Genomic DNA, 27487 nt, shown 5'->3' with positions numbered 1-27487 from the left:
TGGGCTGGCAGGGACATCAGCAAACACTGGGGCCACGTGGCCTAGGTGCCTGGGTCTTGTTCTTGCAAAGCCCCATTCTTCTGGGATGGGCAGTGTTGACATTGGGCTTAGTGCATGACTTTCCTTGGAGCAAGGAAATCATTGTGGTTGCTGGTTCAGTTCTTAGATACTTTGACTTCCTTTCAAGTTGTCTCGAAGGCCCTGCGGGAATGTGAGACCAGTTTCCCAAGGATCAGGGGCTCTCACATCACTGAGGCTCCGTGGACAGAAGCATAATTTCCAGCATCACACAGAGCCAGACAGCAGACTTGGACCCACCTGCCTCGAGCTTAACACTCTGTCCGAAGACCCCACTCCTCATTTTGCAGGTTTTGTCTGGGGACTCCAAGAAAGATTCTGCTGGGACAGGAGGTAGGGGAAGGGAAAGCAGGAAGCGTTATTTTCTGGCCGAATATTCTAGTGGAGTTCAGTGTGTGTTAGACCAGCACAGGGGCTGGGCTCTGTGCAAATGCCTTAGCTCTGGTTTCAAGGCACCTGGAGTTCAGGGAAGGAGGCAGAAATACGCACGGCCACCTCTGAGCCGGGGGAGGCTCCAATCGATGCTGTGATCGACGCTAGTCTGCACACTCTGCACGTACAAGGGCAGAGAGGTTAGTAGGAGAACTTGGGGAGGCTTGTTAAGGAGGTAGGATGTCCGGGGCTTTTGAAGTCAGCTGGGATTTGGACAGGCAGAGGCTGTGTGGCTCAAGGAGCAAAAGGGCAGAGATGGGTAAGGGTTGGACAAGGTGAGGTGTGAGTGACCTGGAGACCAGATGTTGGGGACTGGGGCACTCTGATGGCCCAGGGAGGCCGGAAGGGAACTTGGGCCAGATCCTGGGAAGTGCTGGATGCTGGGTGGGCAGTGGGGATCTACAGAAGGTTTTAAAGCAGGAGATCACAGGAGCGAGCCAGAAAATCAGTCCTCTTTTGACAAAATGTCAGCCCCCTGTACCTTCCACCCCTTGCTGTCTTTTCCTTTTCATTCTTTAATGAGGAGTTGGACCAGCCTTTCCCGCAGCCTTGTCCTTGCTCCCTGTGCCTGGAGGAGGGAGGTCTTGGCCTTCGGCCGTACCACACTCCCGGGCCAGAGCAGCCGAGGGTGAGGTGGCGGCCAGGGCTGTTCTCTAGTCTGTCCCGCACAGAACCCGTTTCTCCAGAGCCATGGAGCAGGAAGTTCAACCTGGCATCTTCTATCGGGGGCTGACAGGTCTCCTGAGCCGCACCTCCCGCAGCATCTCTCTGCTCCCCTTTCTTCCCAGGGCTTCTCCCGCAGCCTTGCTCTCCTTCGAAGTGCTTCCCCCTTGTCCTGCCTACAGAGCCCCATCCACCTCTCCCTCCTTGCACTGGATCCCACTGCTCTCTAGTGGCCTAGCAGGTGGCCTCTGAGGTCAGCTAGACGCAAGTCAGCCCCCCCCGCCCCATTTCCTCACTGTGTAACTTCCGGCCTCTGCAACTTCTGGCCTCTGCAACTTCCGGCCTCTGCGTATCTAGATTTTCACCCACAAAGATGAGTCGAAAGGCCTCCTCTGGAGGTCAGGAGTGCTCTTCCTTCTTCCTTTTCTCCCTTCCTTCCCCTCCCTGTCCAGGTTGGCTCTTCGCCCTTCCAGGAGGCGGGCTGCTTTGGCTGGGGAGCCAGTGGAGGCCTCCACATGGCACGGGGCTCCTTGCTGGGCTTCTCGGAACATGCTAGTTGCCTTTTAAATTACCTCCCTGTCTCCCTTACAGGATAACAAGGGCATAAATCAGGAGCTGTCAGCGTTCATTTCTATCCTTGGGTGGACAGTGTCCTGTCCTAGCAAGTCTCCAGGCCTATCTGTGGAGGACCCGCTCCCTGAGGCAGGGAGGATGGCTGGCTGGGGCTGAGGGGGCCCGCTTAGGTCAGAACTGCATGAGGAAGAGCCAGGCTGCGCTATGATCCCCATATCTGTCTGTCCCCCTGGCCCACATCAGTCCTGGGTTGGAAACTGTAAGCTATCGGACAGATGGGGACTAGAACCTTCTCCCCAGAGTGTCGGGCAGCCAGGATGACACTTAGGCTTGCCAGGGGCTGTCTCTGCCAGAAATAAAAGAGGGAGGGTCTTCTACCAGGAGTCTCAGGGAAAGAAACCCCAACAACTGCACCTGTTCCTTTTCTCCTCCTTCTAGGGGCTGGGAGGGGACCAGAAGCAGGGCTAGCTCCAATAGAGCCAGCAAAGGTAACTTCCCTCGGGGCTGGTCCCGTGGAACTTCAGGGTTGGGCTGGAGAGCCCCCACCTCAGCCAGGTGCCAGCCGTCACGGGCGTCCCAGTCCGGAGGAGTTTCTGCAATCCCCAGTTCTACCCGCCCATCTCACAGAGAAGGAGAAGGAGACCGGGGTGGACCCAGACTTGGTTACAGGGTCTTATTCCTGAAGCAGGTGGTAGAGGATCTTGAGTGTGCAGAACCGGAGCCCGCCAGACCTGAATGCCAACAAGTGAAAGCTGGCTCTCCCGATTGACAGGAGCCTCTCCCTCAAAAGGTCCTGCTGTGTGCTTACGTCACGGGGACAGTCGGCTCCTTTCCTTGGCTGGGCCGGCAGACCGTGAGCTGCGTGAGACCAGAGAGCAAGTCTGGTTTCCCCACAATCTTGCCCGGCCCCCTGCTTGCCCTTGGGACAGTCTCTGGGATGCTCCCGGGTTTTCATTTTCATTCTCACTAGATCCATTAAGGGTGAAGGATGCTGGGAGTGAGGGGATAGTCCCATCCTGCCGCACTTCGGCCCAGTCAGCTGGAGAGAAACAGGAGGCCTTTCTGCCCACTGGCCCCCAGCACGGAGTCAGCAAATTGGTCATCCTTAGGAAAGGTCAGCGGAATCAGCCCCCCTGCAAGAAACGTGCTTGGTATTTTTAGAAGCTTTTCAAGCCTGCAGCATCTGACCTCAGCAGGAGGCACTCAGAGCCTTTGCCCATCCAACCCCAGCCCAGGCTGGTCCAGCTCCAGCCCAGGCCAGTCCAGCTCCAGTCCAGCCCAGTTCCAGCCCAGCCCCAGCCCAGTCTTGGCCCTGCCAGTCCCAGCTCAGCCCGGCCCTAGCTCAGCCCAGTCCCAGCCCAGCCCCAGCCCAGTCCCAGCTCAGCCCAGCCCTAGCTCAGCCCCAGCCCAGTCCAGTGCAGCCCCATTGCTATAATCACCCAGGAAGCCCAGGTGGGTAAGTCAGGGCTCTTTAGACTGTATAATACGAGCTTGAAATCCCGTCCACGTCACCGCCCCAAATCTACCACGTGACCTCGAGAAAGTCACATTATTTCCATCTGTATAATGGAGAGGTCATCATATTTATTTGCAAATCCATTTTGGAAAAGAGACAGGATGAATAAGAATCCAATAAACCTTAGAAAATGCTGTACTCTGCTGAATTCTGGGAGATTATTGTAAGGCCCGAGTGCGTTTGTGTTGCAGAATTTTGTGTTCCTTGGAGAAAGAGGTTTGGATAGATGATGTCATAAAAATCTGTCATAAAATGCTCTTTTGCTAAAAAGGTAGCTTTACGTTTGGAGAGAGAGGCATGGGTTCCGGGGGGGGCGGTGGTAGGGGGGCGGGCAGCCGGGGTTTGGGGCATGAGGTCCTGGGAGCTCCAGCCAGAATCTGGATGGGTTGTTTGTGCCTGGAAGAAAATATACTTCGAATGAAAGCCTCTGATTCTGCTCCTGAGTAGCCATGTGGCCCCGGGGACAGGATGGTCATCTTGGGCCCAATTTTTCTACCTATAAAATGGCAAGGATGGGGGACGAGGGTTTGGACGCGGTATGCGTGCTTCTTAAAGTGGTAGGTTTCCATGGAAGTCGTTATGTCAAAACCCAGGGGGCTTTGAGGGCAGGGGGACAAACATACAGCAGGCATCTTCCAGGAGCGCACACCGTACGTCACGCAGACACTTTCAAACACTAGTTCGCCCTGGAACGTACACGGGCAGATTGTGCCAGAGGAGGATACGCACACATGCACTTTAGAAGTATAATGTGAGACTTCAAAGGACATTTATGCCTGCTTCAGCTTTTCCACCACCTCCCCCGTCCCAGGGGATGGGGTTCCTTCCTCTCTGTGCTTGGGGTTCCGGTTGGAGCAGTCTGAGGAACGCGGGCCTGGTGGCTCTCCTGGGTTTATTGGAGTGTTAGCATGCGATGATTGTCCAGTGCGCTGCATTATTGTTGTTATTACTTTGGGGGGGATGTGTGAGCGCAGGTGGGACTCATGATAAGTGGACTTTATGGAAAGGCACTTTAAAGCTTCTTCCTTCTTTCTGAAGTCCCAGGACTGGAAAGTTCCCGTGGACTGGGAAGTTGAAGGGCAAGTGAACTTGCTCCCTTGGCCAGCAGGGGGCGAAGGGAGAGAAAAGTGGGAGTCAGGAAGTGGGTTGGTATTTAAAATGTTCTATTCTGTAATCTTTGTATCAGAGGTAACAGATTACAGGCGTGGCTTCCAACTCAATCTGGCACAAGGGAATGAAGATGGCCCCCCAACCCTCGCTCCTTATTACGCAGCTGCACCTGCTCCCCGTCCACCTGCCCCCGCACATTCCGAGTGCCTGCTCACCTGCCACTGGGCTTCCCCACACTCACCTGCACAGCACGGCCAGACGCTCCTGCCCGCCCCTCCAAGCCCCATCTCTCTGTCAACTGCCACAGCCCCCCCAGGCTCTGAGCACACACTTGTTCACCTCGTGTAAGATCAAAAATAAATTCTCTCTGGAACCTGTTCAAAGGCTAATGTGCATCCTCTCTTAATTATTGATTTGTTTATTACAGAGGCTTGGGTAGGACATTCAATGCGGCCGCTGTGCCAAGGGCCTACCTCTAGAACTCCTACCCTTCACCGGGAGAAGGGTAGGCAGCTTGCCTTGGGCAGGGGACAGTTGGCTATTCGGTGAAACCCACCCACAGGACAGGTTGTAGACTCATTGTGCCCCCCAACAAAGCCCGGGCTAGCCCAGTGGTCACAACGGAGTCTTCCCTCTTTCCTTCCCTTCCCTATTCCAAGGAGAGCCCCCTGGCAGAGGGCTGCTGGGATGCAGGAGGGCAGGGTTGTCCCCCTCCCCTGCAGAGGTGACAGCATCCGCTCTCCTTCCTGCCTTACTACGGGGCACTTTCACCCGAAAGCGGTTCTGTGCAGTGGGTGCGGTGGTTGGCCTTGAACACCCGCCTTGTACCGCATACAGCTGGGTGACCTTGGACAAGTGATGTGACCTCTCTCGTTGTTTCGTCTTCTGTGAAGAGAGCACATTTGTGAGGGCTCAGGGAAATCGTTCCTGTAAGGAGCGTAGAAACACTATCCGCAAGGAAGTCAACACGTGGGGCTTGCAAAGTTTATCATTCCCATTGTCGTCGTCATTATCCTGCTCGTCTTCATCCCTGGGATCCTAGGATCCTAGAGATGGCCTGCTGTGGGCCTTACAGTATGTGGGTGCTGCCTCTGGAAGGCCCCTGCTCCCTGTAAGCATTGTGAGGACCCTGAGTGCCCGGCACGACCATTAACTCTGCAAGAAAGGGGACAGATCCTGCAGACGTCTTGCCCAGCCCTAGGCGGGGGGAGCACAGAGCTTGTCGCTGGAAGCACAGCCCCCAGGGGACACTGGGTGAGGGTCACAGCCATCCATCCACAGGGGCATCCACAGGGGCATCCATCCAAGAGAGGGGCTCCCTCTCTTGGAGTCCTGAGGATAGCTCTAGAATCTGACACGAGGAAGAGGGCATCCGAGTGTCTTTCCTTTTGAGGGTCATTTGGCTTCTACCAGTTGGAGGAACCCATAGTCTGTCTCCAGGCTAGGTCTCTGGGACCCCCCTCCCACACCACACCCTCACCCCAGAGCTCTGGGGGTCTGGCTTGGGCTCTGGTCAGGACTCAACAGGGCTAGTTTGTACCTCCCCCCCGACCTTCATTCCCTGTCCCCCTCCATTCCAGAACTCCCTGGGCTGGGCTTTTGTTCCCTCGGTTCCCAGGCAGTGCAGCTGGTGCTGTGGGCTGGGGAGGGGGTGGAGGACGGCAGAAAGCCTGTGGGAAGGAGCTGTCTCTTCATTCCAAAGGCGAGCATGGCTCCTCATGGCCCCTCCCCCTGACATAATGCTTCCCCCAAGTCCCACACTGGTGTCTCAGCAAATAAGACATTTTTTTTTTTGTGGTTTTCTACTTGCTCTTGATACCTACTTAAATGTGTGTGTGTGTGTGTGTGTGTGTGTGTGTGTGTGCGTGTGTGTTTGTGTGTGCATGGTTCCCAGTGATCCTTAGCGTCAGAGGGAACCAGAGCCGATTTGGTCATTTCTTGCTTTGGTCCCAGGTATGTTGACAGTCTCTTCCTCTCTGAGCCTGAGGACTTTGGGGCATCACCTTTCTAACCTTCTGAGGTCCTGGAGATCTGTGTTGCTTTAAGAAATAGAAACCAGGATGCTTTCCAGCAAGCAGGGAGGGCAGCATTTGTGAGTACCCTAATGTGGGGGCTGAGCCATCTGGTAAAGGGTGGGGCCCCTGAGGAAGAATATGGAGAAAAGGAAGGGACAGGATACAGCTACTATAGGCCAACCCCCCCGTCAGGTGCATCGTGCACATTTTATGATCGCAGTTCCAAAACTATATCGCAAGGGAAATATCCACGAGAAATATCCCAGAGCACGTTTTTTTCAGGTGGGGAGGATTAGGTTCAGCAAGGTGACAGGACGTGCCCAGGTGTCCAGCCAGTAGGGTGCTGGAGCTGAGATCCGAACCCGATTTGCCTGAAACTAACCCTCAGGCTTTCGCTGCCTCTCTGAAGAAAGAATGTCATGAGAGGTGTGGACAGAAACGGTTGCCTTGGCATTGCCTTCACTCTGAGATCGTCTGGTGGTTGATAATGGCAGGTAGGTAACGGGTGAACTGCTGATGGAACGTGCAAAGGTCCTGGTGTCCACTGCCTGGTTAGCAGCAGCCAGTGGCTTTCATCTGTGCTGTGTTCACCATCCACAAAATGATTTTTACATATAACGTCTTCTTTGACCCTTGGGATTCCTGGTTCCCCATGTGGCACAGGAGGAAGTGGAGGATCAGAGAAGTCAAGTAGCATGCCCAAGGTGACCCAGCCCCACAGGTTGTTGACACTCAATAAACAAAATAGTTCAGAGCTGAATTGGACAGCCGGCATTTGAGCCACGGCGGTAAGAGTGTGATGCAGGTTGTTTTGCTGAGAAGCAGGAGGAAAAAAGAGCGCTGCGGAAGGCAGGCAAGGCAGAGCAGGAGCCGGGCAGCTGAACAGGCGGCTGGGTTGGCTGAGAAGGACTACAGGATGTAGTCAGGGCTCCAGGAGGTGAGGAGCAGGGTTGCCTTTCTATAGGACAGAGGCCCCAGTGATGGGGCTGCTGGGCCCCAGCTCGGTGTGAAGAGCCTGTGAGAGTCCAGGTGGTCTGGCATCGCCTTGGAAAGTGCTGTTCCTGAACTTCTCCTGACTTTGGAGCTGAAATTAGGAGCTACTGATCTTTCTGTTCTCAAAGCCCCTTGATAATTGCCCTGCCAAGGGCAAGTTTATAGCGGCAAGTGTAACTCGGGGGTGCAGAGGAGGTAATCGGCTCAGGGCACCCCACTTCTGCCCCAGACTTCTCTTAGGGACACACATGGGGTTTCAGGCAGCAAAAGGGTACATTAAATCACCTCCAAAATGTGTGATATCCACTCTTGTGTTGACACAGAGCTGGGCCCTGGGGAGAACGGAGAGAACAGCAGGGGTAGAGGTCCTGGCCCTCTTAAGTGCTTTATGGACTGATGCTGAATGCTTATTTGCCATGTGTTGAATGGTTTCAAAGTGCAGGGGTTTGCTTTATATATATATACATATATATATGGCATCTGTTATGTTTTCAGTATTGTTAAAGGGGCTGGCAAATTAGTACATAAAATGAACAAGGTCTTTGTCCTCAGGAAACTTACATTTTTTTTTTTAAAGATTTTATTTATTTACTTGACAGACAGAGATCACAAGTAGGCAGAGAGGCAGGCAGAGAGAGGAGGAAGCAGGCTCCCCGCTGAGCAGAAAGCTGGATGTGGGGCTCCATCCCAGGACCCTGGGATCATGACCCTGAGCTGCAGGCAGAGGCTTTAACCCAGTGAGCCACCCAGGCGCCCCAGGAAACTTACATTTTAAAAGCTGGCTAACATCCCTTTGGGAATCAGAAAGTCACCTAGATTGGCTCTGCCCCACCTCATCAATTTCATTTCCCTCTGGTCTGGAAACAGGTGAATGGCGGGGTATGGTACAGAGTACTGTGGGAAGCCCATCTGGGAAGGGGCAGGAGGGAGGTGTCTATGATGAAGGGTGAGTGTGAGAGTGCTGTCCTCCCAGGCTACCCATGCTCAAAGACTCTTCTCGTGTCTTCTGGGGGCTCGCCTCTCTGGCTCCCCAGAAGCCCGGTGGTGATTCCTATCACCTAGATTTCATTCCTTGACTCCAGCTGTGTGCCCTCGACCCTGTTCTTTGCAGAAGCTGCAGTGGACCAGGCCGGGAACCCATGGTGAGGCAGGACCAGGGACAGAATGGTGCTGAATTCCAGCCTGGCCGGTGGTGGTGAGTCAGCAGGGCTTACCCGCTGGGCAGAGGAAAGCTAGCTGCCCCCACCCCCCAAAGGAGCAACACGCTGGCAAAGGAACCAGGGAGGGCCCGTGGGGTTGCTTCTCAGTGCCCAGAGTCTTGGTCCCCAGGCACCCAGGCCTGGGACCTTCCCTGGCTGCTGGCGACTCTGGGTTCTTGAAGTGCAGCTGAGAACATCCGTGGGTGAGCCACAGCATCTCAGCCCCACACAGTAATTTGCTGGGGGGGGTGCTGCTTCCTGTGTGTGGGGGGTGAGTTTTAGGGTGACAATGTGTTTGGCTGTTGCTGGATAACTGGTCCTGGGGCTTCCCAGTGAAGCCAGAAAGCCTTCTGGTTACCTCAAAAGCGGAATAACGGAGCTAACACACACACCCAGTGCTTACTGAGTGTCAGGCACTGTTTGAGTGCCTCACTGTGTTATCTCATAGCCGCCCGGTGAGTTAGACCCCGTTGAACCCCTATTTTGCAGATGGGGAAACTGAGGCATGGAACGTTAAGTGCCTGGCCCGTGTTCAAATGCTATTGGGTGGCGAATTCATCTCCGTGGGTCTATTAGATGAAAACATATTTTGTCTTCTTAGAGTTGCCTACCGAGGTCTCAGCACCTGCAGCCTGCATGATTTGGAGACATACTTTACAAGGGCCACTGACAATCCATTACCAGTGACCAAAGTGGGGGAAGGAGTGAGGGAACGGAGGATACTGTGCTCTGGGAAGAGATGAGAGGTGGTCAGCCTTCTGACTGGCTTGTAGAAAAGAGATTAGCCTTTTCCCTGGGGTTCTAGGTAGTAGCACTAGTACCAAGGACGGAGGCTTCAGGGAGATTGGTTTCATTATTTCCAGCGGAAGGCTATCCAAGGAGTAAAGCTGTTTGCAAAGAGATTGGAAGCCTTGGGTGGTGTGAGCCTCCTGTCCCTGGAGGTGTTCAAGCAGGGGTAGACTGGGCACGTGGGGATGACATGGAGGGGATTTGTGCATCAAATGGGGTTGTGGGTCTTTGGTCTTGAGAGTCTTTTCCAGCCCACAGAGTCTGTGAATCTATCATCCAGGATAAGGCATCGCTGATGAGGAACCCCAGGCCCCCTCTGGACACTCCCATCAGGGCAGCACAGGAGAATCTAGGTATCCCTCCAAAAATCGGTAACGGACAGGAGTGAGAGGCAAGGGGCTCTGTCCTCCCTGGCAGGTAGCTCCTACCTTCTGGCAGGTGCATGCCCAAGATCTTGGGACTTAAGTCAGGGTCCTGAACTGGGACTTCCTGCCCTTAGATTTTCCTGCTTCCTTTGACACCTTGGCCTTGATTGTGCCTCTTCATAGGTGGGCTTTCCCTCTCCATGTATGGTCACAACTTCCTCCTTGGCTCCTGGTCTCCTGGATACCCATTCCCAGTCTATGGCCATGCCTTTCGCTGCTCACATCTTGAGTTCGGGCCACCCCAGAAACAGGCTTCTCTCTCTTACACAAGTCAAGTCTGCCAGCTCTGGTAGCTCTTTGCAACAGCAGGTTCTTTGGGGGCACAGATTTCCCTTTGTCTCCTCTTCACTCCCTGGGTCATCTTCATGACCACGCTTCCTTCCACAGCTCAGAGTTGGGGCCGGAGGTCTCATTTCTGCTCAGACTAGAATGTTGGGCCGCACAGCTCCTGGATTTAGGCTGACACAATAGCAGTAGACCCTGGTGGGTGCATCCCAAGTGCCTGGGGTCTGGCCTGCACCTATAACATGGCCTGTAACGTGGCCCCTCCTTAAGAGTGTGGGTTCATTGGAAAAGCCGATGTGGCTGGGTTAGAAAGACAGACCTATGAGCAGCACGCTCGCAGAGGTCTGAAGAGGGGGTAGGCGCTGGGAGGATGGCTCCTGGGTCTGCTGCTTATGCTCGTATTTTCCCAAGTCTCCACTCCCTTCCTCCTTTTCTAGATGACGAGGAATTCTGGCTTTGGGGATACCTTCTAACCCAGCAATCAAGGAGAAGTCTCAGGTGCTCACATAGCTGGGGTATGTCTTCGGGATAAGACGTGTTCCATGTCTCTGGGTTTCAGGAAAGGTGGGACCACTGTGCTCTGGGAGGCAGCCTCTGCTCCGGCCTGTCTGGTGGGGCACCGCATCCAAATCTTGGGTTTCCTCCTTCTCCAGACCCTTGGTACCAGAAGGCAGCTGCCCAGCGGTAAAGAGTGTCTAAAGCTTTCCTTTCTGCTCAAAACACTTTGCCCTCTCCTATCTCTGATGAGCAGGGGCTACATGGCTAAGTTTCTTCATTTCTAAAACTGTAGCTGGCAGCAAGACATGGGAGGGATTAACCGTGTTGGCTGGATGCTGGCTGGTCCTAATCTGTCTAGGACCCCGTGATGGCCGCAGACTGGGAATCATTATGTGTCAGGCATTAATCCTTGTCAATCGGGACATTCCTACCGAGGACACAGGACACCCCAAATGCCCTGGACCCCTATTGACCAAGAGGAGGGCATGTGCAGTGGACACTTTCTCCTGCTTCCTCTACCAAATCTGGCCTATCTCTGGGGTTAAGAAGTACTGAAGCAAGAGTGCAATTTTCTGGGTAGGGTGAGCCCCTTTTTGAGCTTCTAGGGAAACTTTGCAAATCTGTTTTTAGCAAGGTGCCTGCACAGACATACCCGCTTTTCGCCCCACCCCCTCCCCCGACTGAATAATATTCTGAGAATCCCCCCACCCGCCCCGCTTCTCTTCTAAGTCTCTCCAGCCCAGGTGCATATAGAATGGGAGAATGTTCAAGCTAGAAGGGACTTCGGGAGTCATCTTAGTCCTTCTCAAACTGCTGTGTGCTTATGAATCACCCGGGGAGCTTATTAAAACAGATATTCTGGTTTAGTAGGTCTGGGGAGGGGCATGGGATGCTTTGGGCAAACAAGCTTCCAGGTGACGTGGGTGCTGCTGGTCAGAGGGCCTCACTTTGGAGAGTGAGGTCCAGCCTCGTCATCCCACAGACATGAGAGCTGAGGCCCAGAGGCTTACGTGATTTGCCTATGGTCAGAACTAGAACTCTGTTCTCTCCACTCTTAATCTAGGATCTGCTTTGAAAAGGGCCTCCTTCCTTTAAAGCTGCCCCTTCCCGCCCAGAGTCCCAGCATAAACGTAACATCCCGTTTAAATCCCGTTTTACTGTTGGGATGAAAGGCTTCTTGTGCCATTAGGACCCCCTTGCTTCACCGTGTGCATTTTTATAATCTCCAAAGGGATTTTTAAAGGTTTTTTTGTTTTTTTTTTAATTGTTCTGACTTATGGACACCTCCCCTTCTTGGCTGGAAATGTTAAAAACCATGTCTCTCTCTCCCCGCACAAGTGGGCTGGGCATCGTTTGGATACAACTATTTTAGTCCCAGGCTGGAGAACTGCTGGGCCCAATCCATTTGGCATTCCCTGCTTTTTGGAATCTGCCCTTGGAGTGGTCTGAGAAAGGTTCTCTGCGTGTGTCTGCTGCCACCTGCCACCTCCTTCAAGAGGCCACCCTTTGCCTCTGCCTCAGTTTCCCAGGCTCTCAAATAGGCATTTGGGCCACACTCAGAGGGGCACTTTAAGGACAGGGGGACGTCCAGTGGACCAAGGGTATCTGGGTTGTCCTGGGGCCCAAAGGAACTGCTTTGCCCGACTAGAGAGGTCTCCACTCTCTGTCCCCTCCTGCTGGTGGGAGGGCAAAATGCCAGTCTGGCTACCAGGCCATAATGGCAACAGGGGGTAAAAGTCCCCCTGGAGGCCCAGGGAAGGCAGAGAACATAAGGGGAAGTGGGGAAAACTGCCTTTTATAGTCATGTTCCTCTCTTTCTCCCTTCTTTTTTTCTTCCAAGTTTACTCAGCGACAGTGCCACTCGAAGGCGCCTGGTCTGTCTGTGGTTACGCCTGGGGTGGGCCGGTGGCACCCGCATATCCCCTCCCCCATCTTGCTTGCAAGTTGCATGACCTGCTCGGAATCCATAGGGGGGCGGGGGAGAAGCCTTTCAGATGCTGGATGTAGTTGAATTCGGCGCATTTGCTTCCTAGCCTGCCCTCATCCAAGATCGGGGAGGAGAGCCCTGCTTTCTTCTGCGTGTGAATGCCGTAGTGTGTCTGCCTGCTCCGACTTCCCTAACCCTTTCTTTTCCTTTCCGACAGCGAATGCTCTGGTTTTCTCAGCATACAGCTCACACTTGGCATTTTGACGTTTTATTAAAAAAAACAAAACAAAACAAAACAAAAACCAAAACCAAAACCCAAACCTTACCAAAGCAAAAAGCGGGGACCCTTCTCTTCTCCCGACGGGATCTGAGCTCTCGTCCAAGACTGCACCTGCTTTACGCCCCTACCAGGAAGGGGTGCTTGTGTGGGAGGGAGGGAGGTTCTGCGCCCCCGAATCCGGAGAAAGCAGCCCGCCCGCCCCCTCACCGGGCAGCCAGAGCAGCGCACCCGAGAGCCGAGCCCAAGAAGCCGGTCTCTGACGGTGCTGGCCTGCTTGCCAAAAAATGCCCCTTGCATCTCAATTTCCCGGCCGTTTCTCTCTTGCACGCGCTGCTCGCCCGGGGCCACCTCGGCTCCCCAGCGCAGCCCTTTGGGCGCTGATTCTGTCCTTCCCCGCTCCCCGCCTGCCCGAGGCTGGACGCAAAGCCCACCGCCAAGAAGGCGCAGGGGGTGTGGGGGCACCAACCCGGGCGTGCCCTGCAGTCCCCTCCCAGCCGAGCCCAGCTCCCGGACTCTCGATTACGGAAATGAGTGTCATTTAGACGGAGTACCGCGCGTCCGCGGCTCCCGTCCCCGGCTCCGGGAGCCTCTCTGCGGTTTCCGTGCGCTCCCGCAGCCCCCGTCGCCGTCTTCGAGCCTGTGCCCCCCCACCCAGGCTCGGGAGCACTGCCCGGTCACCTCGGCCGCGTCCATTTCACTTCCTCTCGCGGCCCGGATTGCAGCAAAACACCGGGCAGCGCGAGGGCCAAAAAGTGCAAAGGAGAGCGCCTTTCGGCGTCGCGCAGCCAGCTCGCCAACTCCCCCTCCCCAGCCCAGACCCTCTCAATCCCAACTGCAACTTTTTCCCTTCCGTCTCGGTTTCCCCTTGGCTGCGGCGAGCGGGCGCCGGGCGCCGGGCCGCGAGGCGTGGAGCGGGCCGGCGGGCGGCCGCGCGGCTGCGGGTGGCGGTGCGGGCGAGAGCCGCGAGCCGGCGAGTGGGTGGGTGGGTGGGGAGGGAGGAGGGGAGAGGACGGGCGGGGAGGGAGTGGGGTGTGGGGAAGGGGAGGGGGAGAGGGAGGGGGGGAGATTCCGCTCCCCTGCCGCTCCCAGCCGGGGCGGGGGGCGGGGGGAGGAGGCCGCGAGGAGGGAGGGGAGGAGGGAGGGGGAGAGAGGGAGGGAGCCGAGGAAGACGCTCCGATAACCCGTGCGTTTCGTAAGGCTCTGAGCACTTGTACATTTCTGCAGGCGCGCGGCGAGCCATTCGCGGCGGCTGCTGCAGCTCCGACTGCATCTTCCTCCTCCTCCTTCCCCCGGGCTCCGGGTGTGTGTATGTGTGAGTGAGTGAGTGTGTGTGTGTGTGTGAGTGTGTGTGTGCTTTGCAGGTGTGTCCGTTTTAATTCTGCCCAGTAGGTGGGACTTGGTGACTTTAGCACCATATTTTCCTTTTCCTTTTTTTTTTTTTTTTTTTTTTTTTTTTTCCTCCCCCCCGTCTGTTGCAACCCTGCAAAGTCTCGGAGTCGGAGAGCGCGGCTCGCTTCCCGAGCCTCCGGACCCGGCGAGCCGGCGAGCGCCGAGCCGGCCACCATGCCAGGCAAACCGCGCCACTAGGCGCTCCCCGCGGCTCCCACCCGGCGGCGGCGGCGGCGGCGGCGGCGGCGGCAGCGGCGGCGGCGGCGGCGGCGGCGGCCGCGATGGTTTCAGACGCTGAAGGATTTTGCATCTGATCGCACGGCGTTTCAAAGGCAGAGGCCCCCCCCTCCCCCTTCCCCCCTCCCTCGCCGTCTTTGTTTCCTTCCCCCCCAGCTCTCCCCACTCCCCCCACCCCACCCCCCTCTCCTCTCCTCCTCCTCTTTTTTAGAAGCCGCGATCGGAGATGGATGTCTCTCTTTGCCCAGCCAAGTGTAGTTTCTGGCGGATTTTCTTGCTGGGAAGCGTCTGGCTGGACTATGTGGGCTCCGTGCTGGCTTGCCCTGCAAATTGTGTCTGCAGCAAGACTGAGATCAATTGCCGGCGGCCGGACGATGGGAACCTCTTCCCCCTCCTGGAGGGGCAGGATTCAGGGAACAGCAATGGGAACGCCAGCATCAACATCACGGACATCTCAAGGAATATCACTTCCATGTAAGTCGGGCGGCCGCTCCCCAGCCCGCCTTCCCTCTCGCTCCGCGGCTCCCTCTCGCCCGCCCGCGGCCGGGAGCCGGCCCTCCGCCCGCCCGCCCCGGCTCGCCGCCGCCCGCCGGGCGCGCGTCAGGCTCGCCGTGGCTCGGGAGATGCTCTCGGGCTGCGTAGTCCAGGTGATCCGGCCCTTGCAGGCGGGGGCCGGAGCCGCGTGGGTGCCTCTCCCCGCAGGGGACCCCCGCCGGCCCCGGGCGTGCGCGGCCCAGCTCCCGCCCCCGCCCCCACCCGCCGGGGCTCGTCGAGAGGGTGCGAGTCGGGTTTTTGCCCCCCACTAAATAGCAACAGTTTGGCCACGCTCAAGTGGAATAAAGTAGACGAGGTTCGATCCCCGGCGGCGGCGGCGGCGGCAGTGACAGCGGCGGCGCTGGGCCGGGAGGGAAGGTGACAGGGATTGCTGGAGATCCAGCCGAGATCGTTAACTATTTCCTTTTGGAAACAGCGAAACACGCTGACAAGTAAACAAGTTGGGAGCTGGCTGCTCGCTGGGAGACTTTGGACATGTCGAGGCCGTCATGGACGCCTACCTCTTCCCTTTCTCTCTCGCCCGCCCTCTCCAACCCCATTTTGGGCATTTCCGAGACACCCCCCGCCTTTCCCACCCTCATCTGCATCTGGGCGCCTACAGATCCCGTCCTTGTGAGCTCTGATAACTGCGCCGGTAATTCCGAGTCAGGATGGAGAACGGAGCTGAGGGGGCTTGCGGGGTTTGGGGATGGGGCTTATATGGTCTTGCAGATCCGTCTTTTTCTTTTCTTTCTTTTTTTTTTTTTTTTTGGATAATCCAACTCTGACTGCCGTTTGCTGGGTTCTGCCCCGTCTGAGTGAGACCTGTGGTGGCCTGCATTCCCTCCCTCCCCTTGGCTAGGGATGGGGGATAGAACCGAGGCACACGGAAAGAAGAGCTCAGCCAGGGTCCAGGGATGCTGCCCATCTTTCCTTCCACTGACCTCAGGGCCAGGTGACCCGCCCCCCAACACCCCCCCCCATTCTGACATCCAGAGAAGGGTGTGGACCGTGCTGGGGTTGTTCAGGGGATAGCTCTTTTGTCCCCCTGCCAAGGTCCACACCCCTTGGGAACCCTCAAAATGGGTAGGATGCTGAGAGAGAGGGGTTTGCCCTGAAGTCCCGGCTGGGGTCTGAAGGAGGCATCTGGGCAGACACAAGCCCTTTCGAAGCTGCCATTGGCGCTGCTCTCCCAGGCAGCAGCCCTCCCTCTCCCTCAGAATGGGGCAGCCAGGCTGGGAGGAATTGCAGTTCTGCTCTCGAAAGCCCGCCAGCCCTGTCGGCTTCGTGGAGAGAGCGCTAGTATCCTTGCAGCTAACAGTTGGAGGAAGTGTACAGCCCAGGAGATGTCTCTGACTCCTGGCCCTGGAGACCAGCTTGACCCATATCTGGGCTCTGCCATTCACCTCCTCACCACCTGCAGCCGGTGGGCCTGGGATGAACAGAGGAACAGCTGAGGGGGCAGCCAGAGGTTGGCAGGGGTAGACTGCCTCTCTGGGCCCTGCAGGCCACAGCATTCCAGCGCCCCTGAGGATGGGGGGGGGGGAGGGCTGGGGGGTTATCGGGAGGGGAAATCTGGGTTGGGGGGGGTTTTGGGCGGTGGGTGGGGGGGGGGGTGAGTTGGGGGATGGGGAGGGGAGAGAGCTTAGCAGTGGGTCCAGAGGCTCCGGAGCTGGATCTGGGGATATCCAGGGGGACTGCGGGGGGGGCTAAAGGTTTGAGAGTAGGTCCCTGGTGTGGGTCTCTGGGAGCTGGTGAGCCTCATTCTGGCCGTTCTCTGCTCCCAGGATGCGTGCATCTGTGGGAAGCCAGTGGGAGGCAGGGATGGCCACAATCACGTAGGCTCTCTGTAGCCAGGCAGCGGTCGCTCCTCTGAAGGCGATGCTTGGGGAAGCGGTTTGAAGGGGGGAGTTGGGCTGCTCTTTCCAGGCCTAGGGTCCAAGATGGAGGTGCTGAAAGGTGGGTGACGGGAGGGGATGGTGTGGTCTCTTGTCCCCTTTGCCTTTGGAGGACCCCAGTGGGACAAATGGGAGAATGGTGAGCAGGGACTGGATTGGGAGACTGTGTGTCCCCCTCCCTGTTTCGGGACGTGGGCTCTTTGGCAAGCAGGCAGGACTCCTTTCCTTGTGTCCACCCTGACACCTAAGAGCTGGGGAACTGGATTCCCACAGGAGCTGTGTGGATTGGCAGGTGGGGGAGGAGGGTCAGAGGTCATGGGTCTGATGACCTTTCCTCACCCTGTCTTCTCCCCAGTGCCCTCTTAGATCTTTGGCTGGTATTGACAGAGCCTTGGGAAGGGCCCAGCCTTCGGCCTCGGAGGCAGAGAACTGTGGAGGGAGGGAGGGGAATCAGGCTCGTTGTGGGAAGTAGCTGTCACCCATTCCTCTGTCACTCAAGGGAATGGAGGCTCAGGGTAGCAGAGTAACTTCTGTAGAGGCACACAGCCCGGACGGTGAGCCAGGCTTAGGTCTCGGTCTATCCAACACCAAGGCCCGGGCCCCCATTCTGCAGGATGCCTGTGGAAAGAGGCTGGGAGGAGGGCCTGGAGGGCAGGCAGAAGGAGGAGGGTGAAGGAGGAGGCCTGACTTTAGCACGACCTGGGAAGGGGGCTTGAGATGCAGCCCAGACTTTGCAGGAGGAAAGTGTGCTCCTCAGATCTCTGATGCTATCAGAGAGAGGGAGTTCGGGGGTCCTCCAGCCTTCCATCAGCCTGAAGCTCTTGCTGGTGTGTGCCTAAGGGTACAGCTTGGGCTGACTCTTGGGATGGAGCTCGGATGAAGCTGTGTTTCCATCAGGCCTCACTCTGGGAACCTGGGGGGGTGTCCTTGGGGGCTGGCCTCCAAAGACACACCCTCTTGTCTGTGGAGCTCTAGGGCCCTGACACCCCTCCCTGGGTGCTTAACTGATCATGCCTGACTTTTAAGATGGACAAGAGAGTCCCTGTTATCTTCCTCTCAGAGTCGTGTGTGGAGCGCCTCTTGGGTCCCCATCGGAGGCTGGCTGAGGGCGCCCGTGATCGGGGAGGGGGCTGCCCCACCAGTCACAGGAGGGAATCAGCTGCAAGGCATCAGAGCAGAAATGTGGGTCTCAACTCCTCCCCTCCCAAAGGGCTCTGCTTCTGGGCCTCTTTCTGTGCAGGAAGCCAGCTCCTCAGCCATGGGAGCTCCAGGCCCTCAGGAACCTCAACCTAAAAGGGGCCGCGCATTGCTGCGCCCAGCCAGGCTCTGTCGCCACAAAGGCAGAAGGTGGAGGCTGGGAGTTGGCTCCTCTGTCTAGGTCAAGCCTTCCCGAGGCTGGGTCACAACGGTGCATCTTTGACTGTCAGAAGATCAAGGGAGAGGAGATGGCTCATGGGACCCGATGTTCCTGGGGTTGGCTACCCAGATTTTGAGCTCTTGGCTGGGACTCTGAGCCTCCAGCAGGGAGGCTCAGAGTCCCAGCGGGGTCTCTGTGGGAGCCCCCACAGGATCCCTGGTGTTTGCCACTCTCTGGTCCATTTATGTCCCCAGTCTTCCCTGCAGGCCCTTGCCTCTGCTGGGTGAAGGATCATTTGGGTTTTGGCTACTCTATTGGTTCCTTGATTCTCAGCCTTTCTAAGGATCAAGGGGAGCGCCAGCCTTGACAATTACCCATGGGACCTGGGATGCAGGCAACGGTGTGAGCCAGGCCCCAAGGGAGCTCAGCCAGGCACAGAGCCTAGGTCTGAGAGAGGTAGGCTGAGCTGGGACTCCTTTGTGGTAAGATCTGGAAGGGAGGCTGGTTGCAGCTCTGGGGAATGAGGTACTTCCAGGATGGAAGCTGGGGCCCCGGGGCTCCAGAGGCCCTGGGATTTTGCCTGGAGGCCAGACCCTCCTTGGCTCCAGAGTCCTCAGCCCCCACAAGCCCAGGTCAGTCTTGCTAGGCACACACCGGGGCCCAGGGCATCATCTCTGCAGCTCCAGGGACCTGGGTGTATGGCAGCTTTGGGTAAAAGCAGCGCAGCCTGGCCCTTGCTTTGGGAGTGTTGGGGCGCGGTCCTTGGAGGGCTGGTCCTGGAGTCTGGGAGGCAGTGCAGGGTCCTGTAACAGGCCGACCAGCCTCCTGCCTGGCTGAAGAGGAGCACGCTGCCGTGAAGAAGGGCAGTTCTGATGCCCGCTCCCTTGGGATGCTCTGTCCTTGCCCTGCCCGTCCCTGCCTGCTGCCTCCTTCTCTTCTCTGACTGTAAGGGTCCTTAGCCCAGCTGGCTCTTGGGTGGGGGTGTGGGTGAGCTGTGACCTTCCCTCAGGATGACCTTTGCCAGGATTGTGGCATCTCTGCTGCCACTGGAGCCCATCCAGTGGCCTCTCCTGGGATCACAGACACTGTCTCTGGCCTCATTTGGAGGCCTCCCATTGACTGCAGGGAGGGTAGGAAGCGAGAAAGGGATGACACACATGGGTCCCTCCCCTGGCTCTGTCCCTAACCCGTTGTGAGCTGTAGGAGGGGTCTGTAGCCTTTTTCAGCCTGTAAATTCAACTATGAATTGAATCCCTTCAAGCTTGGACCGATGCCACCCCAGGGCTCAGGGAGCACCCCATGGAGTCTCTGTGAGGTCCCTTCTAAGGGCACAAGCTTTAGGATTGGTGCTGACTCTTGTGATGCCACCAGGAAGAGGACTGGGTGCTCCCTCTCCCTTGCTTGACCCTCCCACTGGCCGGTTTTCCCTTTGTTCCTTCCCTTCCCACCTCTACTGAACTCTGGGTCACCCAGAAAGTGCCACACGGCTTGGAGTCAACGGCCCAGACCAAATGTCACACTTAGGGATGCCCTGGGGCCTACAGCCCCTCACAGCCTGGACATCTAGCTTCGTGTGGGTCTCCGTTCTCTACCCTGCACTCAAGGCAGGGAGGAGACGGCCCTCTGCAAAGCTTCCATGCGTTGCTCCAGCAGGGACCTCCACTGAATGGGAGAGGAACATGCTAGAACTTCGATTTCAAGTTGTTGTCTAGAAGAGGGACTACTTAGCGTACGGCTGGAAGATACACCAGCATGTAACTTAATAAACAGAGGAGTGTTCAGGGGTTGCAAGATAACATTTTTATTGATCATCATAAAGGCTTGGTGCCCTGTTGTGATTGGAAAGGCCTGAGTTTGGGAGGGAGATAGATGGATGGTAGGAGAGGTGACCCTGAAGACTGGCTCCCCCTCTTGGATCTGTTCCAGGGAGTAGGGGTTGATCGATGCAAGGGGGAGTAGGAGAAAGAAGAGAAGGAACCAGGCGGGGTAGTGGAGGGACTCTCAGCCGGGGACCAGGATTCCTAAGGCCCCCTCGTCCCTGGGGGCCAGGCCAGTTCTCAAAAGACTGTACCCCTCAGGTCCTGCTCTTTGTTTCTGTCCAGCAAATTCTTTACCTCCTGAGCACCCAGCATTTCTTTCATGCCTCCCAGGTTACAGACATCGGGTGTGTTTTTGTCCCCAACTGCTGAAGTGATAGGCAGGGATGATCTGTCCCATGTTACCGATGAACAAAATAAAGAAAAGGGTTGAGTTGTGTGTCTCCCAAAAGGAAAGCTCTAGAAGAGCCTTGTGGCTCCTTCCGAGGGACTCCTCTCCTGGCTCTCGTGGGTCTGTGGACTCTTCTCTCTGGCTGTGGGCCTGTGGCTAGATGCCCCATGGCGTCATTTTCATCCAGAAAGTTCTCTTTCTCCCAGGGGGCGGCACTATGGGAATGGTCCATCTGGGAGGAGCTGGAGGATGGCTGAGAGTCCTGACAGGTGGGTCTAGGCACGGCCTGAGTGGAGGCCTCGCTTGACCCCCCCAGAGCTGGTGATGGCTGAGGCATCCTGTCAAGTCACCTGTCGTCCATCCCCAGAGCCCAGCTGCCTCTGCTTGGGGAAACACACTCCAGGGAACCAGCCGTGTGGGCTGCTGCTCTTCGATGGGTCAGCTCTCCAGGGATGCGGACTCCCGTGAAGCCCGGTGCCCAGTGGAGCCCTGGGAAGTCCCATGAGGGTCCTCCATTTTCTGCCTTCACCCTGGGGGCAGGGCTCACCAGAACTCAGGCCTGGGAGGGACTGCCACAGGTGTCCCCTCCCTCACGCTCTGCGCATGGGGCCCATGAGAGGCCCAGACCAGGGTAGCGACTCTCCGGGGGCTTGAGGATTGCTGGAAGGTCTCTCCTCCCAGGTGGCGGGACAGGCGCCACACTCTTCGGCTCTGCCCTGGCGCCTGTCCTGGGCGCTCTGTCAAAGCCAGAGCCTTGCCTACGGCTGTGTCTCCCTCCGGGGCGATGTTTCCAAATCTGGGGTCCCCAGAGGCAGCAAGTATGCGAGGCTGGCCGCCCCTGGGCTCCGTGCAGCCTGCAGCCCACGCCAATTAGAGGTTCGCTTGCAGCGAGGATTTCTGCTCTGCTCTGTTTACCGGCAGGCAGGGGAGGCTGTGGGCTCAGTGGGCTTGGGGCTTGGGAGCCCAGCCTTCCTCTCCAGCCTCGCCTCTGCCTTCCAGCTCCCCCCACCCCCATCTGCTTTGTTCCATCAACAGGGTCCCCGGTCTGGGTGGTGGGAATCAGACAGGATTCCTTCCGCAGAACCCTCAAGTGCGGAGAGGACCGTCGTGACTGGGTTTCCGCAGCAGATCCTCTGGGCCTGGGTGCTCCCTAGCTTTGGACAAACCCCTTACCTCCTCTGGGCCTCAGTTTCCTCATCTACGAGATGGGCATAATAATAACTACCTGTTAGCAGTGCCCTGAGGGTCGGTGTCCTGTATCAGGCCCAGTAAAGAGAAAACTGTCCGTGTAGGATCGCTAAGGACAGCTAGCTTTTAGTGAGCACCTCCTATGTTCTAGACAACCGTTCCAAGCACTTGAGAGGTCCTACTTTGTTATGGCCTCACACCAACCCTATCAGAGAAGTGCTGTTCGTTCATTCATTCATTAATGTGAATCCCGTTGTACAGACGGGGCGTGAGTCCAGATACAGAATGTGACTTGCTGAATTCCACGCAGAGTGATCTGACGTTTAATATTAAGCTGTATAGCCTGGATTCTTTTGCTCTTTCCTTAGGCGTGCAAATATATACTGGTAGACACACACGTGCACGTGGTCATTCCTGAAGACACGGCCATCATAATCCACTAATTAAAGAAAAGGGTAGACGTGAAGGTCTAGAAGTGTCCTTCATGTTGTAACATCCCAGCTCTCTGGGTGCGCATTGCCCAGGCTGGGGTCGGAGGGGAAGGCGACAAGATGGTGGGTGTGGTGCTGGCCTCATGGTCTGGCCCGCATGGTCCCAGACAGGCCTCTCACAGTCAGGGAGGGGCTCTCCTCCTGACCTCGGCCTCTCCCGAGGCCCTGTCTCGGCCAAGCCCTCTTCCCAGGCCTCCTTGACCACCCCGTCGTGTCTCGGCCTTTGATCAGGCAGCTCGCTTCCCCAGGAGACCAGGTGCCCATTGAGGCTGGCGGGGATTCAGGAAGCTGGCGGCTGGGTCCCTGCCAGCGCCACGCTGGGCTGAGGTGTGGTCGGCAGGACTGTGTCCCTGACTGCCCATGACCCTTGAGAGCTTGGATCAGAGAGGGGAAGGCTGGGTGGCTTCTCCCAGGGACAGCTTTGGGATTTCAAGATGGCTGGTGGGTGCAGAACAGCCGGGAGGCATCTGGAGGGCCCAGCAGCCAGAGCTAGAGGCTGGTGTTGAGAGAATCTTCCCTGACTTCTAATTCTTCCTCTTCTCTTGCCTCCTCTTCAGATGAGCAGGCTTTCCTCTCCTCCATCCTTCCTTTTGCCTCAGCTCTGTCCCATTGCTCATGGGAGCTCTGTCAGCCTCTCTACAGGGATGAGCTGGGGGTCGGCCACAGCAGTTCCCATGGAGAGAGCCGGAGTAGCCACCCGTGGTTGGGATGGTGGGGCAAGTATTTGTGGAAACACCCCATTTTCGCTGCTGCTTGGCTGGCTGAGCTCACCACATAACAGGACCTCTGTGGCCTCAGTTTTCCCTTCTGGGAGTTGGGTCACCTCTGGGAGTTGGCACCTGTCTCCCTCACGGGGTCCCTGTCCAGTCAGTGTGGTGACATGGTTGATGGGCTGTCTAACCAGTAGGGTGCCATGTTGATGTCTCCGTTTCTAGACATCTGGGAGCGTTTTTGAGTTAGGAAGCAATCAAGACCTCGAACCATAAATCATCTGATCTGGAAAGGGGCTCAGATATAATTGGGGTCCAATGTAGTTTTGCCAAAGAGGAACGTGGGGCCCCAGAGAGGTGGAGGGGTGTGACTCAGTCACCCAAGGCGTCCTGGCACGGGGCCCTGCCTCCCCAGCTGGCGTGGCTTCCCTTCCCCGCCCTCGGCTAGCGGCTGCTGAGGGGCTGAGGGATTTGGGCTCTTCCAGAGGCAGGGGAAGAAGTCCTAAGTCTCCTGCAAAGTCTGCGAGAGAGTGAAGGGTGCTGTCTCCGAGTTGCAGTCCCCGTCTGTGCCTCCCATAGTGAACTGGGCTGTGTGTGCGCATCTGGGGGTGTGTGTGTGCACGCACAAGTGCATCTCTTCTGTGTGCTGGGCTTATCACGGCTGAGGTCTTGGTAAACAAGCCCGAGAGCTTCTGGCTTCCTGCCTGCCCAGTCCGTCTGCCTGTGGACCCCCCATGGCCACCAGAGGGCAGTGCCGCGCACCAGCCAGTCGGAGGCCGGTGTTTGCCTTCACGGGCTGGGAGCTGGGGATGTGGCACTAGGCTGGTGAGATGTGGCCTCGCAGACCTGGCTTTCAGAGCTGCTGCTGAGCCAGGGATGAGCAGGGAAGTCAGCTGTCCCCCAGGCAGGGCCTCTGTCTGCAGAGCCGGCCCAGCCATGGGAGTCTTACCGACATGAGCTTCCTGGGAGGTGGCTGGGAGTGTGTGCTGGGTGGACAGAAGTCAGTGATCTCCTTCCCCTCTGGTCCCCAGCAGCAGCAGTGGGGATCAGCCCATCTGGAGATGAATGAATGGGACATAGCCCCTGCCCGGGAAGATCAGTCTTGATGTGGACACAGAGAAGGTGGTGGACGCTTGGTTACGTTGTGGGTTAGGGTCATGGAATAATTGAGCTTTATGAACTCCCTCAGGCCATTTGATCTACTGGCCCAAGTGTAGGGGCATCTCTCACTTTTCCCTGCCTCCCCCCACACCCCCATGCCGAACTTGGGACTCTCTTAAGACACCAGGGAGTGACTCAGTCAGGACCAGGTCCCGGTACTTACCAGATGGGAGAGCGTGGTGCTGTCTCTTAAGCTCTCCAGACCCTGTCTGTCGCTCAGAGATACCCATCTACGTTGGTGGGTATGAGAGTGCCGTGCAAATTAGGGGTCATGGGCCCTAGCCTGGACCAGCTAGTTTGGACTCTTTCCTTTCTGTGAATACTTGGGCTCTCTCATGTCTGTTCTAGTATTTGAGCAGGTGCTGTCTTTTTCCATGCGCTACTTGGTCCATAAATGGGCCCTGTTCCGCTAACATGGTTGTCAACTTTGGAGATGGGGTCTTCTGCTTTTGTGGTGGGTGTTGAGCTCATGGAGTCAGGTCCTGTGACTCCGTCCCCAGAACCATCCCGTGGCCGCCAGACCCAGGGTTGCAGGGGGGTCCTCTCTGTTGTGGTCAGAGTTTGCTTTTGTTTGTTTGTTTTTTAAAGATTTTATTTATTAGAGAGAGAGAGCAGGGGGGAGAGGGAAAGAGACTCTGGAGCTGACTCTGCACTGAGCATAAAGCCAGATTCAGGGCTCGAGCCCATGACTGTGAGATCGTGACCTGAGCTGAAACCAAGAGTCGGACGCTTTACCGACTGCGCCCCCCAGACATCCCCCCCCCCCGCTGTTTCTGACACTTTTTTGAGGCTGAAGAGCAGGGATGAAGCCAACATTTGTGGCCCTCCTGCGGGACGGGAGGTCACTTGCATCGGCAACCTTGTTTATGGATGGTCCCTACTCAGTGAAGCTTGAGCTCACGACTCTGCCTCTTACCGGCTCTGTGACCTTGGGCTGGCTACATTTTTTTCTTAAATTAAAAAAAAAAAGACTATTTATTTGACAGAGAGCAGGAGAGAGAGCTAGAGAAAGCACAATAGGGGGAGCAGCAGAGCGAGAGGGAAAAGCAGGCTCCCTGCCAGGGCTCGATCGCAGGACTGAGCCGAAGGCAGGTGCTTAACCAGCTGAACCACCCAGGAGCCCCGACGTCGCTACCTTTTTGACCCTCAGTTTGCTTATCTGAAAAATGGAGGTAATACTAATAATGTAGGGTTATTGTCAGATTTCATGTGTGTGTATGTGTGTGTTCTCTCTCATTTTCTTCCTCTACTCCAGAACTTCCTCCCCACAAACACAGATTCTTTCTATGGCTCTCATCTGTGCTTCCCCCCTCAAGTCTTTTCTCCTTCCAGCTCATCCTGACAGATAAACCTTCTAATCCAGGGCCTTCTGTTAGAACAGTTCTGGTTGCCCAAGATTTCCAGTGGTTCTTTTGTCTGAGAGGCAGCCCTGTGTTATAGGGAGAATAGTGGTTTCTTTCACCCAGACAGCCTTCGGTTTAAATGCTGGCTCTACCGCTGTGTGAGCTTACCCAAGTTACTTAACTTCTCTGAGCTTCAGATTCCTTATCTGAAAAATCAGGCTAACTATATCCATCTTTGTAGAGTAGTTGTCAGGGTTACATGAACTTATAGTAAGTGCCTGGCATGCGATGGGTGCACAGCGCCCAAATTGGTGGGAGTCTTGCAGAGGTGATGGACAGTGGCATTTCAGGGTCCTTGAGGCATGGGATTGGAGGAGATTACACGAGGGGGAGCCAGCAGCACCTGGGCCAAAGCTGAGGGAGATAAGAGAAGGACCAAGGTGGTGTGTATTTGGGAAAACAAACAAACGAACAAAAAAAAAACACAAAAAAAAAACAACCTTCAAAAATAGCTAAGGCGCACATGTCTGCCAAAAGAACAGGGAGATAGTTATGGTTCCCACTGAGAGACTCAGTTGGGATACTGAGGGTATAAGTGGCAGAGGGTCCCAGGCACTCTGGACGTGGGGAATTTCTATGCTGACTAATTCCGGAGCACCCAGCCCCTTGCAGACCTGGTCCTATGTAGTTTTACTACTATTCTTGCCCCAGGTAGCTGTTGTTCACTAGATGATCCCCTTCCGGGCTACTGTAATTGACTGAGCCTGTCAGTTGCAGACAGGGTTCAGGGATCAGCCCTGGGAGAAAGAATTTAGGAATCTAGGGGGAAGGAGGTGACCTGGGGGTCCTCTAGTCCCCTCCCTTAAGGGCCTCCCATTCACATTCACTCCAGTTCTACGTTCAGCCACAAGAGGGCACTAGACCATGATGTCTGCAGGGAGGGAGGTGCTATTTATTCGGCCTGCCTGTTGGGAATGTGCCTTTGATCAGAGCTACACGTGGTTTTCTCCCAGGGGCCAACACCTCTGAGGGTCATGGCAAAACAATTGGATTCAATTAGAGCCCATAGCTCAGATTCTGCTGTCTCAAGGGAGGCTACACTGTGCGGAGGAAAGGTCATGGAATTTCACATCCAACTCAGGTTCCAGTCCTTGCCCTCCCCCTTGCTTGTTTCTTTTCAAATTTGAGCAAGTTGCTTAATTTCTCTGGGTCTCATTTTCTTCACCTGCAAAGTGAGGTGTTACTGGGAAGTGTTGCTGTGAAGATTAAATTATACGACGTGTGGCAAGTGTCTGGAACATGGTGGGTACTCCATGATTGGCCATCTGTCTCTTTCGGGAAGAAGGATGAGGTTAGGACACAATGCAGGGGTGGTTTGTGAGATCCCGTTGGCCTGATGGGGTCCTTCTCCCACCCATGAACGGGGGATGGTTCCTGTTCACTGGGCGCAGTAGTGACACCTAGTGGCTGGAGTGGAGAACAGCACGGTGTTCCTCTGGGGTGGGGTGACCTTGGTGGGCACAGTTGGGGCAGGTGAAAGTGACATCGCCTCAGGGCAGATGGGCTTCAGTGGGGTCTGTCAAGTGAATTTCTCTTCCCTTCACATGCGAGGGGTTCGAGATGATTCTCTAAGGTCATGAATGTGATGATGGCCCCTGGGAGTGTTGCCTGGGCCAGTGGGATGAGTGCACGTGAGCAACTGACTGACTTCCTCATGGCCCGCCAACCCCGGTGTCTAAACGACCCGACCCTTTGCGATGTTTCCTGGGGTGCCACTCTCTGGGAGATGCTTTAATCCCCAGCTCTCAGGTGGGCCTCAGATCTCCGAGGCTGCGTCTGTTTACCTGGAAAATGACAAGGGGAGGGGCCGTCGGGCAGGTTGAATGAGGGCCTTTTGGTAGCTCGGATCTGAACGTCCGGGACTGTTTTCTGCCCTTTGCTCTGTGTGTGTGTGTGTGTGTGTGTGTGTGTGTGTGTTGGGAGGGATGCGTGGGATCACGTGGGAAGGGGGTGGTTAGAGGTAAGTGTTAAGCTTCAGGCTTTACGGGTGCAGAAATCCAGCCCGGAGAAAGGAGGGGCCTTCCCCCAGCAGAGGCGTGTCTCTGAGTCTGGACTCGGGGTGTCTGTAGCGCCTCACCCTGTGCGGCCTCTTCCTTACGCACCTGCGATTCAGGAGGGAGCCTTGGCA

The 27487-nt window shown here is 56.4% G+C and overlaps 1 protein-coding gene across 6 annotated transcripts in view; it reads left to right on the top strand.

Moving 5' to 3' along the window:
* The first annotated feature begins 14582 nt into the window (after positions 1-14582).
* The window catches only part of LOC111152589 (neurotrophic receptor tyrosine kinase 3), a 368407-nt gene continuing 355502 nt past the window's right edge, over positions 14583-27487 (top strand). For all 6 annotated transcript variants that reach the window (XM_022511093.1, XM_022511092.1, XM_022511091.1 and 3 more), the window contains exon 1: positions 14583-14883. In XM_022511093.1, coding sequence (XP_022366801.1) covers positions 14636-14883 — 248 coding nt within the window. In that variant the 5' untranslated portion in view covers positions 14583-14635. The remainder of the gene's footprint in view (positions 14884-27487) is intronic.

The sequence above is a fragment of the Enhydra lutris genome, unplaced genomic scaffold (genome assembly GCF_002288905.1).
Source record: "Enhydra lutris kenyoni isolate GAN:26980312 unplaced genomic scaffold, ASM228890v2 scaffoldscaffold29, whole genome shotgun sequence".
Classification (NCBI taxonomy): domain Eukaryota; kingdom Metazoa; phylum Chordata; class Mammalia; order Carnivora; family Mustelidae; genus Enhydra; species Enhydra lutris.
The sequence above is the reverse complement of the archived record's forward strand: the minus strand, read 5'-3'. Positions and strand labels throughout refer to the sequence as shown.